Source organism: Osmerus mordax, chromosome 4 (assembly GCF_038355195.1).
Source record: "Osmerus mordax isolate fOsmMor3 chromosome 4, fOsmMor3.pri, whole genome shotgun sequence".
Lineage (NCBI taxonomy): Eukaryota > Metazoa > Chordata > Actinopteri > Osmeriformes > Osmeridae > Osmerus > Osmerus mordax.
This window is the reverse complement of record NC_090053.1, coordinates 9,311,859-9,325,676: the sequence shown is the minus strand read 5'-3', so window position 1 is coordinate 9,325,676 and position 13,818 is coordinate 9,311,859. Positions and strand designations below refer to the sequence as shown.

The 13,818-nt window shown below is 45.9% G+C and overlaps 1 protein-coding gene across 3 annotated transcripts; it reads left to right on the top strand.

Annotated features, from left to right (window-relative positions):
• The first annotated feature begins 865 nt into the window (after positions 1-865).
• Positions 866-8,219, top strand: ca5a (carbonic anhydrase Va). Of its 3 annotated transcripts, none has more exons than XM_067234724.1 (7): positions 866-1,169; positions 2,750-2,947; positions 3,388-3,506; positions 4,893-4,988; positions 5,380-5,442; positions 6,119-6,277; positions 6,530-8,219. In XM_067234724.1, the coding sequence occupies exons 1-7, from the start codon at positions 1,028-1,030 to the stop codon at positions 6,689-6,691; spliced, it is 939 nt and encodes a 312-aa protein (XP_067090825.1). In that variant the 5' UTR covers positions 866-1,027; the 3' UTR covers positions 6,692-8,219. The 3 variants fall into 3 exon arrangements, with proteins under 3 accessions (XP_067090825.1, XP_067090826.1, XP_067090827.1); XM_067234726.1 differs by lacking the exon at positions 866-1,169 and adding an exon at positions 2,499-2,640; XM_067234725.1 differs by lacking the exon at positions 5,380-5,442.
• The last annotated feature ends 5,599 nt before the right edge of the window (positions 8,220-13,818 follow it).

The following is a 13,818-nucleotide window of genomic DNA, read 5'->3' as shown; positions in this document are numbered from 1 at the left end:
TACTACATTCCTTGTCAGGGTTATCTGAGTGTAGGTTAAAAAATTAAGGGAGTGCTTTGCCAAATGTCAATTTCTTCAATGTAAATGTGTGCTTTATGATTATAAGGAAATAAAAGAACAGTGTATTGTGCATCTGAAGCACAAGGAAATACAATACAGGGGTGTATAGGTTTGGTTTAAACATTGTTCACTGTCAAAATGTCCTCCTGGTAATGTCAAAACTTCATTTTTTAAACACTTTTACTGTGATGATCAGTAAATCCTTCCCTTTCAAGACTTGTGACCTGCCTCTGGTGTGCTTTGAACGCTTTTTCATTAATCTGATAAATGAAATATTCGAACGCGTTTTAGGAGTCTCCCGTCTATCCAATCGGTAGCAACACAGACTATTAACTAAGACAAATTACAAAAAAATATAAAATGCCTTCCGATCCTTCCCTATTGTTATATTGATGGGTAGCCTATTATGTCCCTATAGTTCACCCCTACGTAGGCTACGTCTGTTTGGCTCGCTTCGAAATGATGGTTAAAACGCCCCTCGTTGGATGAAGCTGATTGGTCGAAAACCCGCGACCCACACTCGGCGAGCTCCATTTTATACACAATATGCTTCATAAGCACAACTTACCTTAAAAACCTTTTTTTCTGTAAGCGGGAGCCACGGGGCATATTTGAGCAATAATTTGTTTTCTATTTGTTGCGCGATCGAGTACAAATTATTAATCTACATGTTGGTGGACATATGAAGACCCGTTTATCTTTTGCTGTCAATGTGCGTTTTGATGAAAGCCTGCCCACTTTGTGCCTCCAACCAGTCAAGTGAGAGCGAGGAGGCGTTCCAAATGCAACTGACATCGGAGTTTGTCTGAAACCAACAACGGTGTAGTACTGGTTATTGGAAAACTGTTATGTAAAGTAAACGTCGAGTACACGAGGCCTTAACTGATTGTTTTTAGCTTTAACGTCGTTGTATCGTTGTGACAAGCTTCGAAAAACGTCTTTGAGAACCAACTTCCAAGGCTTGATCATGGTGATTCTCTCATCGATTGCATCGCCGCTCGCTCGCCAACTGCACCGACGTCTCATCAGGCACACTAGGAGCCAGCGGTTTATGCCAGTGAGAACATGCAGTCTCAGTGCATGTTCGAGCAAATATGTGCTTTCGCAGAGTAAGTTAAGTGTGCAAAATAATGTTGACGTGTATTCATCAATTGTATAAAGTTAGACCAGGTTGTGCCGCATTCATTATAGAAAAAAATCCGCTGTCAATCGACAGAGTAAACAAGCTAAACAGAGTTGAGCTTTTAAAAAGCGTGTCCAAAAGACAATCAACCTGTGTTTTCTGTTTTGAACACTAGAAACATTTTCTATTAGAAGCACATGATGGCTACAATGTCATTTTTATGAAAATCAAAAGGAGTCGAAGCTCGTGCTACTGTGTTGTCATTTTAAGCATGTGGAAAGAGTCCTGGAAACAAGGGACTGGATTATTCGCATGGATGGATTAGGGTCGAACAGGATTCATATTGATCAAAAACCTCGATGTCCAGGTTTTGATTGCAGCTAAGGTCTGCAGCTAAGATGTTGACATCCTCTAGGCCTATTATTGACCTATTTTCAAAAATGTATTTTTCATTCAACTCATATGTTGAGCTCGCAGGGTTAGATGTGTCAGAATATTTTGCCACATTCCATCATCTTTTATGTTTGTCCCTAACGCCAGACTCAGAACAAGGTAACATCAAGAATCACGTCCATGCATGTTCCAACCCTGAAGAATGCTTGTGTATTTGCTCTTATCTGGTTGTGTACTTAACCAAAACTACGTTACACAAGGGTGGGGACTTGTGTCTTTAAACTGCATGCCATTGAGTTGAGTTCACAATATTTTCATTTTCTAAATGCAACAAATTGAAACCATGTACATAGCCTAGCCTGTGCCAAACTGTGATTGACCATGGTTTCGAAAGACAACACGCACACACGTATATGGAGGTTAAATGAGCTAAGGATAGTCTATAACTGCTTTATTGTAGAGTATGTGGACTATGGACACTGTCGTGGGGTCACGTTAAGGGATACATCCTGGTACTAGCTGTGTCAATGTCATTCACGAACCAATATAATAGCTAACACTTCACACTCAGTCACGCCTTTTCCAGGGAACCCTAGTCTATTGGCAATAGGCTACAGAATAATTCGGTAATAATACGCTTTTTAATTCAAAGCAGTAGGCCTACACAAGAGCATCAGTCACATGCCACATACAGGAAAGGAAGTCCGCTAGATGACTTTTCCATATCCCATAAAGTCATTCAAAACTGGACTAGCGGATCAGTGCCCAGCTGTGGAGTAGAGTTGGCGGTCTGCCAATACATTCCGCGCGTCACTTTTATAGCCTTCCCACGTCTAACTTATTTTGCAATTTCCTTCGAAAACAGCCTACAAAGGGAAGTATATTTCTCCCTCACTCCTTCCTCCTAGTACTGCTAGCCGAATCACGGACGATATTTTTGTGTAGTCGACAGACTACTTTTTGATAATTTTTTATGTTTGAATAAAATCGTCCACTATTTCGATTGGTTATATTGTTATTTTGCTGTTACAAAATGCAGGCAGCAGCCGAGTACACAATGAAAAGTAGGTGTTTTTAATCTATGTGATTAATTTTTTGTTGTACGAATTTTTTCTTGAGGTAGCTTGCCTTCATGTTAAACTGGTTGTCTAACATAAATCTCTTATTCTTTAGTGCATCCGATGTGGCAAGGACCCCTCGCCATCCCGGGAGGAGAACGTCAATCTCCAATCGATATCACTGTGCGCAAGAGCATCTTTGACCCGAACCTGAAGCCGTTGATTGCGAAGTACGACCCGAGGACCTGTCAACAGATCTGGAACAACGGCTATTCTTTCCTGGTGGAGTACGACGACACCACCGATAAATCCAGTAAGAATTTTTTTTCTCCCACTTTTCCTGGACCGTTACTGATTATCAGTGGAATGCCTGCCGGCTGCCACGTGGAAGTCCTAACTGATTTGACTGTGTTCTTTTATCGTTACTTCATATGTATTGATCTAAATTATGTAGGCTATAATTTCATATGAGCATCAATATAAATTCCGCAGTTCATGGGTTTATTTTCATATGGAGCCATACAAAAATAAATAAATTATTGTGAAGTCTTAAATGCCCACTTTTGGATGGTATTAGCATGTCAGAAACCTCCAGGATCAGCTTCAATAATAAACACACTGGGTATTGGAGTCAACTTTTTGACAGTGAATCAATCGTTTCATATGAATGAATGTTTCCAGTCAGGTTTTGTTGTTGTTTTGTATTAGATCATAGTTGTTACATAGTATGACATTATCATGATAATTGTGCAGCACTTAAAGGGGGTCCCTTGGAAGACCAGTTCCGGCTTTGTCAGTTTCACTTCCACTGGGGGGAGACCAACGCCTGGGGCTCGGAGCACACTGTGGACCGCCGCCTGTTCCCTGCCGAGGTACCGAGCTCAGATCAAAGCACATCAAAGATGTACTTTACAGATTATGTATATGGTCCTGAACCCAAAGAGAGTGTAATAATTATGGGATGGAACCCAAAGAGAACTTAACAAATACTGATCTCAAAACTGATCTCAGTTAACGGAAGTAGCTGAACAGACTGACTCCAGTGTTACACACATGGCCTGATTGTGTTTATGATGTCTATCTTTGGTAGTTTACTGTAAGTTAGTGTGTCAGTAGGACTTCTGCCTGTGTGTTTATGATGTCCAGGATTGCCTGATACAGACAGGAAATGGATAAGACAATGACAGACTTTGGATAAGGTATACCTAGATAAGATACTTTTACAAGCCTACTGTATTCACTGTCACAAGGACGTTAGGATGGGTAACAGGGCCGGGTTTCGACAGGGGTATAGTCGTCCTGTGGAGAAGTGTGGAACATGCTCAGTCCCAGACATACTTACACGTAATGTTGAGTTTGACAATCACACAGGTGCGTCCCTCTTTATAGACACAGACCGGGTGCTCAGGCCCCTCTGCCTTCTGGGAAGGGTTCTATTTTGGTATTGTTCCGCTCACCTAAGCTTACGTAAGAGAGGCACAACAGGCTGTCTGGTCCCTGTAGGGCCTGGTCCCTTGACAGGCTGTTTATCTGGTTCAGCCGGCCCTGCGGGACCACGCCACAGGCTCTTCCTGGCAGGGGGAGGTTCACATTTCTTCACTGCTCACTACACAGTATCTTGTGTCTGTGGATGTGTGTGCATGTGCATTGTCACTTGGGTATACGCCCTCTTTAGACAAACACTTTTTACAAGAGGTATCTGGTTTTCAGTGGATTCACATGATCACGCCCTGGTTCCCGTAGAACCCTGGTTCCCGTAGAACCCTGGTTCCCGTAGAACCCTGGTTCCCGTAGAACCCTGGTTCCCGTAGAGCCCTGGTTCCCGTAGAGCCCTGCTTCCCGTAGAGCCCTGCTTCCCGTAGAGCCCTGCTTCCCGTAGAGCCCTGCTTCCTGTAGAGAGCCCTGATGATGGAGGCAGCAGCAGGACCAGCTGACAGGGTTGGGTCTTTGTTGAGCTCTCAAACAGGGAGGAACACGGTGAGAGGCTGCATGAGAACCTGCAAGTCAGCAGAGGGTCAGGTAGATAGGGTGTCATGCAACAGAATGGCTCAGTGCGGATGAATGGAAACAGACACCTGTGTAAGGCCTGTATTGGTGTGGTGGATGGATATTGGCCAGGGAATGGCTTTGAGGCTTAAATGCAAGTAGAACTCATACTGTACCCGATTGTGCTAATAAGGACAACGTGTTCACATACTCTCTGTTTGTCTCTTTTTTACTCTTTTCCTCTGTCTTTCTTTCCTTCTCTGTCTTTCTAGCTTCACTTGGTTCACTGGAACTCTGAAAAATACAGTTTGTTCGAGGAGGCAGTAATGGAAGAGAATGGTCTGGCTGTTATTGGAGTCTTCCTCAAGGTAAAAAAAAAAAAAACAAAACCCTACAACCCACATAGCCCTCCCCTGGATATTTACTGAGCTATCCTACCCAACATAGCCCAGGTAATGACTGAACCATCCGACCCCACATAGCCCTACCCTAGGTTTTGACGAAACTATCCTACCGCTCAAAACCCTACCCATTTGTCTTTGTCTCAGCTTTCCAGCCCTCAACCTCCCCTCAGCATGCACACACAGGAGACTGTGTTCGTTTCTACAGCACATTCTCCTGCAGATTAACATTCCATGTCTCACATCAAATCAAAGATCATACTGAACACAGGCCCACTGTGTGAAACATGTAAATAAGGTTATTAAATAAGTGGTGGATATGGACAAAAGAGGATTGTTTCCGGATGTTTCTTCTTAGGTGGGAAAGAGACATGAGGGGCTCCAGAAACTAGTGGACGCCCTCCCTGCTGTCAGACACAAGGTGAGAACAAGACCTCAATCCTTTCCCCCAGGCAGGTTGGTCTGGGAGGGAGAGGGGTGTGGGATGGTTGTAGGAGGGGTCTGAGAGGCGGAGGGTCCGGGAAGGGTCTAGGAGGTGTCCGATAGGGGTCTTGGAGGGAGAGAGGTCTGGTTAGGGTCCGGGAGGAAGGGAGAGAGAGGTCTGGTTAGGGTCTGGGAGGGAGGGAGAGAGAGAGGTCTGGTTAGGGTCTGGTAGGGCTGTTGTGCCCACCTCAGCGGGTGTTGTCATGTAGATGTGTGACGTGGGAGCTGCTCCTAGATGAGAATCGGAGCGATGCTGGGATGTCGGAAGCGGAGTATAAATGAGGGGCGGGGTTATCAGCCCTCGGAGTGTAAGAGAATAGACTGTCCACCAACACGATGACACAAAAGTACTGTGCAGTAACATGAGCTGATATTGGAACACGTGAGTGTTGGGAACACTCATGGTATTTCAGGTATACTTTCATCACCCCCTTGTGGTGAAAGACGAAACTACAACACACCACTTCCAGTCAAGTTTGAACTGTTTAATGTACAACTGTCGATTTAGATTTATCAGTTTGATAAAGGGATGTTTTAAGTTATGCTAATAGAGGCATTTCATTTGGCATTTTAAACCTGGAACTTGGCTATCTGTAATCCCTCCACCCCTCCAGGACAGTGTGGTGGAGTTCACCAGGTTTGACCCTGCCTGCTTGCTGCCCACAAACATTGATGACTACTGGACCTATGGAGGGTCACTGACCACCCCCCCTCTCACAGAGGCCGTCACCTGGATCATCATGAAGCAGCACATCGAAGTCAGCCATGACCAGGTGTGTGTGACAGTATGGAAAGCTGAGGCCTGAGTCATGTAAAGTGTGTTTGTACTTGAACTACGATCCCTTGACGCATTTTCTACTCCTCTCTCCCTACCCTCCCCTCTTCTCACTTTCCCTTTCTCTCTTCCCGTCTCTCCCTCCTCTTTTGGTCTCTTTCTTCCTCTGTTCATGTGGCTTCCTCCCTCCCTCCTCTCTTCATTTCCATTTCTCCCTCCCTCTCTCTTCCTCTCCCTCTCTCGCTCCCAGCTGGCAGTGTTCCGGAGCCTTCTCTTCACCTCAGCGGAGGAGGAAGCCCAGAAGAGCATGGTCAACAACTTCCGGGTGCAGCAACCACTGAAGGGACGGACAGTGCGTTCGTCCTTCTCCCCATTCCTCCAGGGGGCGCCACCTGCGGAGGGAGACTACTGACCCGACACCAGAGTCCCATCTCATCCAAACAAAAACCCTTCAGCCCATATTGGGGACTTTCAAAGTCTTACCTGGTCTTCAGAAGTCATGCTGTCTGTCATACTGCCTCTTTATCACACTGCCTTGTCTGCCTGGCGTTCTGGAGTCGAAGGCCTTGGAACAGCTCATCCCATCGCCTAAGCAACAGAGCTTTCGAGCAGTGGAGGTGGTAAGATGTGGAGGCCATTTTGAAAGCCTTACTTGGTGCCTGACATGTTATGAAAAAGTTGAATGTTATATTTTAAATCCCTGTTTCTTGGGCAAAAGGGGCATTTTATCACGTCTCTGGATGGTTTTAGTCAAGCAACTTTTTTTCTCTTCCTATCAACAGGCAGACTACGACGTTTTACAATTAAGTGTTGATGTTTAAGAGTAAGGGATATTTCTGGTGGTCAGTCACTATTCATAGCACCCTCTTGTGGACATAACAAAATCAATTTTATACATATCCATTAACACTATAGTGTTGACAGAACTATGGAAATAGTTTGAAGGTTTAAAACACATTAATGGTACAATGCTGAAGAAGATTTGGTTTGTTAGATTCACTCTGAAGAGAAGTCGCCGTTTCAAATAGTAGTTAGGCTTACCTAAACGACTTATTATAAAGAATGTACATCTTCGAATCTGTAGCTTAGAGCTGAGAGAGATAATATATGTATACAGCATGGCATCTAGTAGCCTTAGAAGCTGTGCTGATGGTTCATCTTCAGTGATTTTGCTGGCATAGAAGGGGTGGCAATATATGCACAAGTCCTTTTTTTTTTTTTTTTTTTCGCAAACAAATATTAGATTTTAGCATGGTTGACGAAGATCCTTTCTTTTCCTGTTCACTGAGATGGAATTTCTCTGACAGTGCCTTTTAAATGTTTACTAACATGGTCAACCATGCTTTTATGTAATCAATACCTCACTGCATTCTGCATGGCCAAGGCCTATGGGGAGAATGGATATAGGGTGCATCTCAATTCTGGGACATATTTTTCTCCACCTTTGTTTGTCTTTTTTCCACTCTGATCTTTTCCTCGATTTTACCGCAGACCCGACACTGTGGCAGGGGAAAGCACAGTGCATTTCCTCCACTCATTACGCACATGTCTGTTCCCTTGCCCTGTGCTATCACCTCAGTTGTCAGTAGAGGCAAAGGCAACCATGTCGAACTATTGAAATTCACCCCTGACGGCTGTTGCAGGGCCAGCTCCCCTTGCTGCTGCTGCAGAGGCGTCTGTCTGAATCTGTGCCCTCCAGGCCAGAGGTGCAGCCAGCCAGGCTTGTGTGTGGTGTAGCCTTCTTACTGTAAGGTTGTCAGGCCACACTGCATTCAATAGAGGTACCAGGGGGAGGGTGGTCGTAGAAGGGTTGGGGTTAGGATGGTAGATGGACAGGGTTGACACTACCCTGGGACCAACAGTTTGAATCACCTCCAACAAGCTGGATTGACTATTTGAATCACTTCTACCACCCCTGTGTCTCCCAACAGGAGAGTGAAGTGGGGAGAGAGGATGAGTGGGGCGGGTAGGGGGGGGGCGGGAGATGGAGAGAATGAGCGACTGTTACTCTCTGGATTTCTCAGTAAAAGGGATGAAGAGCCTTTTGTGGTCATAAAAACCCAGAAGAAAGCATTGATTGGTTAGTTCTGCCTTCTGGGGGTGGGGTATGTGGTTTGGTCTGGCCTGTGGAGTGAGGGGGAGACCACGGTTTTCTTTGTGATCTTTCTTTAACAGTGCCTCTCAAAACCAGCCTCTGACAAGGCCCCTGGCTGAATGAGCCACCTGCCCCCTTCCTCAGCCCCCTGCTGGCCCCCCAGCACCCTTCGGGCCCCACTAGAGGCATGTGACAGTGAAGCCAACTTGCTCTGAACACTGAAACACTGTCTAAACACAGGAGCAGCTATCTCCACGCCTCTCCCCTATCCTTACTTCATCTACTGTCACCTCTCCCTGTCTCACTTCTCCCTTTATCACCTCAACTACCCTCACCTATCCTAACCCTCTCCTATCCATACCCTCACCTTTCCCTATCTCACATCTCCCTGTCTCACCTCTCTCTACCCTCAACTCTCCCTGTCTCACTTCTCCCTACCCTCACTCTCCCTGTCTTACCTCTCCCCCCCCCCCCTTCACCAGTGGCGAGAGGGTTAAGGGGCTGACACACCAATGCTGGATATGGTTGTGAAATTATGCATTTACTGGTTTGAAGTTGGGTGGTTATTTTAGGGTTGCATTTTGGAATATTGCAATTTTCTAATGCACTGTATGGAGAGTGAATGATTTTTGTGTCCTGTGGTAGATATACTGACTTTATCCGTTGTGTCAAATGTTGTGACTTGTTACATGCCTTTTGATGTGGCCCTATCCATCCACAATTTTCCTTTGGTATTTGCATTTTCTTCCTCAATGTTTCTTTTACAAAATAAATTATATTAATAATAATGGAATCTAATAACATTCTAAATCTGATTGATGATGGTAATTTTTTTACTTCTATGTTTCAGCTGGGGTTACTGAGTGTTTTGAAACGTGTACATAGGTCTCGAGAAAATATGCACACAGTGCACCCTATGCATGTTGTACAGGAACAGGCCTGGGCCCTGTTTGATGTGATAGCAGGTGTTGTCCCCATGCAGGCTGTGTTGACCTATGTGGGCTTGTGATGTAGTACATACTGCTGTTTGTTTAGTCAGTGGGCGTCCACATTCCTGGCCCCTGGGCTGAGAGGCCCTGGGCCCCTATCCCAACACCTGCTCCCTCATTGGCTCAGCCCAGCTGTACAACCAGGAAGTGGAGCTGCTGGGTTCCGCAGGGACTGTAACCCTGACAACAACCTCTGCTGACAGGAAATGTATAGTACTGTAGAAGATTTGAAGGACACAATATATGAATAAAATGAAAAAGCAACGAGTGCTCATTTAGAGCTGTCTGTGTGGTTCATTGTGAGAGCTGATGAAATTATGAGTAAACTGCAGCTGTGTCAAAGAGGCTAAGAGTCACTGTACATTATAGCGGCGGGGGGGGGGGGGGGTCACGAGTGAACGGGGGGGGGGGGGGTCACGAGTGGACTGAGGAGCTCCAAACCTTTCAATAAGACCTCAGAATCATGTCTGATCGCCAAGTAAGTGGCCACAAACAAGGAATTTACTTTGGTGGGCAGGTGCATACAGTGAACATTTAAACATAATGAACAAAATAAAAATGTGGAAAATGTACAACAAAATAAAATACTAGAGCTATACAATATAATATAAAATACAATAAATAAAATAATATAGAAACAAATTATACTGAATGTGTTAAAGTGACAGAGTGTATGAGGTAAAGTGTCAGTGTCAGTTTGGGGCCTTGTTAACTCTAACCACCACCAACCCACCTTATCTATACTAGCATCTCACCTTAACTAAACCCTGATCCCACCTTAACCCTGATCTCACCTTAACCACTGTATACTGCCATCTGACCTTAACCCTCATCCCATTACAGCACTCCCTCCAAACACTGTCGAGTTATGGCACCCTGAAAGCCTAGTATTGGCCTATAAATTGAGGGGAAGGGTGGATGAATGGAGAAGAGGATGAGTGGAGGGGTGGATGAAAAGAGGAGGGGTGGATGAGAGGAGGAGGGGTGGATGAAGGAAGGTGTGGTTGAGAACGAGAGGATGGGCAAATGTGAGGTGGAGGGGTTGATGAGAGGACTTTAAAAACAGACTGGTGAGAACCGGAGCTGGGGAACACTGGGTCTCAGGGGTTCCAGAGAGTTCTAGGAAAGGTGTATGTAATGTAAACATGCGTTGAGCAAATGGTTCCACAGCGCCCCATTGTTCCCTCCCAGCCGGTCCTGGAGGCAAGGTCCGGCCCAGGCAGTTAGGCAGAACTGTGAAGTCCCCCCGCCCAACCCGGACCCCCCCACCACACACCCGTCCCCCGCCAGTCCCCCGCTAGTCCCCCGCCCCTGTGTGCCCCCGACCTGTCCCGACTACTGCTTTGAAGCCCCAGCAGAGCTTGGAATGCCCGGAAACCTGGTTTGAGTTTAGTCTCCACCTGATTCAAACAGTCCCTCATTGGTGTTTATTTTGTTTGGCCAAGAGGGAAAGGGAGGCTGGAAGAGATGGACGCGTTTGTGTCTCTATCAAAAGACTGCTAGGTTTCCCATTATTGTGTGAGAAAGTTTCAGATAATTTAGGTTTTGAACTTTGTATGAGAACAAGTAAATGAATGAGGTTAGGGGCATGGACATTGGATGTAGTCCAGTTAGTCCCAATGTCTCCTGTGACCACATTTCTCCTGACCCTGAAGCTACTATTGCAGGGCAGAATGACCACTACACTCATCTGGACCCCTGTAGACTCATTCAGACAGAATGTGGATTCTGAAAAAATGTACCAACTGATGAGATATTGGAGTGCAAGGTGGACATGGATTTATGTGATTTAAGGTTTGTGGGTGTAGTTTAAGGTTTGAAGAAGAAGAAGAATGTTATTAATTTCACACAAGTTTGTGGTTCACACACACACATGCACGCACGCCCGGTGTCCTCTGAAGGAATCCCCATCCTGTTGTCCTTCCTCCCAGGGGACCAAAGACCACTGGGCAGCCACATCACCAGTGCCAGAGGGCCAAGTCCAAGTGCTCACCCATGTCCTGGCCAGGGACACGGTCAACAGAGCAATCTGTTATACATGTTTTAACATTGGGTTATTTGCAAAGGACACATTTACATTTAGTCATTTAGCAGACGCTCTTATCCAGAGCGACTTACAGTAAGTACAGGGACATTCCCCCCGAGGCAAGTAGGGTGAAGTGCCTTGCCCAAGGACACAATGTCATTTGGCACGGTCGGGAATCGAACTGGCAACCTTCATATTACTAGCCCGCTTCCCTAACCGCTCAGCCACCTGACACCCAGGTCAGCACAAGGAGAATATGCAAACTCCATGCAGAAAGACCTGGGAGACACCGACAGGCCCCAAGTGAGAATCGAACCCAAAACATTATCGCTGCGAAGCGGCAGTACAAGGCAAAGTGCCGCCGTTCCACACGTGGGGTTATAGTTAGGTGTGTGGGTGTCGGTTCAAGTTGATGGGTATGGAGCCTGATGTGTGAGTTTAGTTTCAGACTCTTCTTTCCTCTTATTCGTGATCCGAAGGCTGGACAGATGGATCAGCACATAAGACTGGATACGTGTCGACCAAGATCAAGTTCAGCTCGGCAATAAAACATGAGGTACTCTGTTGAAAGGGCCTCTTCGATGAGGACAAGGCTGCTGGTCCTTATTGGGGAGAGGCTGGGACCTCAGGCTCTACAGGAGGCCAGAGGACCGACCATACGCACTCCAGGACGCACAGAGGCTCATGAAGATGAAAGGGAAAGTCTCATTAAAACTCCTTTCTCATCTTATTGTTCCAAGTTTGAAGGGGGTCATTTTAGAACAACAACGGAACAACCCGCATGTTCCACAGTTCCAGGGGATGTAAACAGGATCTTCAGCTTTGGGACCGTCTCTGAACTCCAGCCGGACTCTCTCTCCTCCTGCTCTTCTCCCTCCTCCTTCATCTCCCCTCCTCTCCTATACCCCTAGACTCTAACATATTATTAGTCTTTTGAATGGTTCTTCCTGGGTTCCTATCGACAGGATTTTGAGAGAAAAAAAAACATGCATGTGTGTGATGTGTATTTGGCCCCAACCTTTTTTGGCAGTTTTATTCACACTTTCTGAAGTGTTCAGAAGAATGGACAACATCACAAAGGCCTGCCATCACAGCACAGGAGACCATCACAAAGACCTGTACACATGGTAGAAGCTCCCCACCCACTAAAGCAACAGTCTTCTGCACCACTGTTTGGATACAACAGACACTGGAGGCCCTATTGCACCACAGTCAGACCGACACCTGATCCTCAACACTTCTCCCAGCTCCAGAACAAAAACTACTGTGAATTCCTTCATAAGTATCCGACTCTTGGCTCCCTGTGCTCTAGTAGCAGGACAGGCATCCAGACCCCCCTCTGGGCGATGAGGTTTTTCTGTGTAAGCCCAGCTGTGTGCTGACATCCTTCCCGGCAGCTCCCGCTGGCTGGCCCTCCATGGGCTCCGCTCATAGGCCTCTGGTTTGTTATCTCTGCCCGGTGAAGAGCCTCCATCCTGGGATGGTGTTGGCCCAGGTTAGCCCTGCCCTGAATCAGCCGCGGTCAGGGAGGCAGGCAGGCCTTGGCATCACTGCAGACCTTGGCTCAACCACCTCTCCACCTGGAGAGTGATGATTCTTACCATGCTGGAGAGAGGTTACTGTGATGATTCAAAAAATGTTGGAGAGATGGTGCTGTGACTGTGGTGATTATAACCATGCAGGAAAGCTGTAACTGTGACTGTGATGATTACAACCATTCTGGAGAGATGTTACTGTGACAGTGATGATTCATGCCACGCTGGAAAGACAGGTTACTTTGATTACTCTAACCATGCTGGAAAGATTACTGTAATGATTCTAAACATATTGGAGAGATGTTGTTGTGACTGTGGTGATTATAACCATGCTGGAGAGATGTTACTGTGATGAACATTATTGTAACCAAAATGCTCTGACCTCTGTTGTGTACCTTTTGTTTTGTCTACTCCCTATACCCATAGGGCATGGGTATCGCTTTGGTTAAAAGTGTAGGAAAAACAAGATCTGTCTCTGATGCAAGGTACAAGGTACAGCATATTACATGCTTAATCTGAGAAGATATAAAAGAGCAACTTGAATGAAAAGTTCAATCGTATTTTCCAGGCCTTGTTACTATCTCCTGGTTCCAAATAAATGAGAAATGTCTGTCTTCCAGGACGTGGGACCAAGACATCTGCTAGATGTGTTCTCAAGGTTCCCTGTTGTTGCCTGGGAATGTTATTTAGGCAGAAACACTACAACTCAGACCTTGAGCGGAAGATAAGCCTAAGACTATAACTTTGCATTATTCGCTGTGTCGCTTTTGGCCCCAATATCTCTGTAGACCTGAACGGTAACTTTGGCTGCCATTCTTCCACCGTAACAACTTTATCTACAGACAGGAAATTGTATCTGTCGCTATCGTCTGTGTGTGTACGTTCATGTGAGTG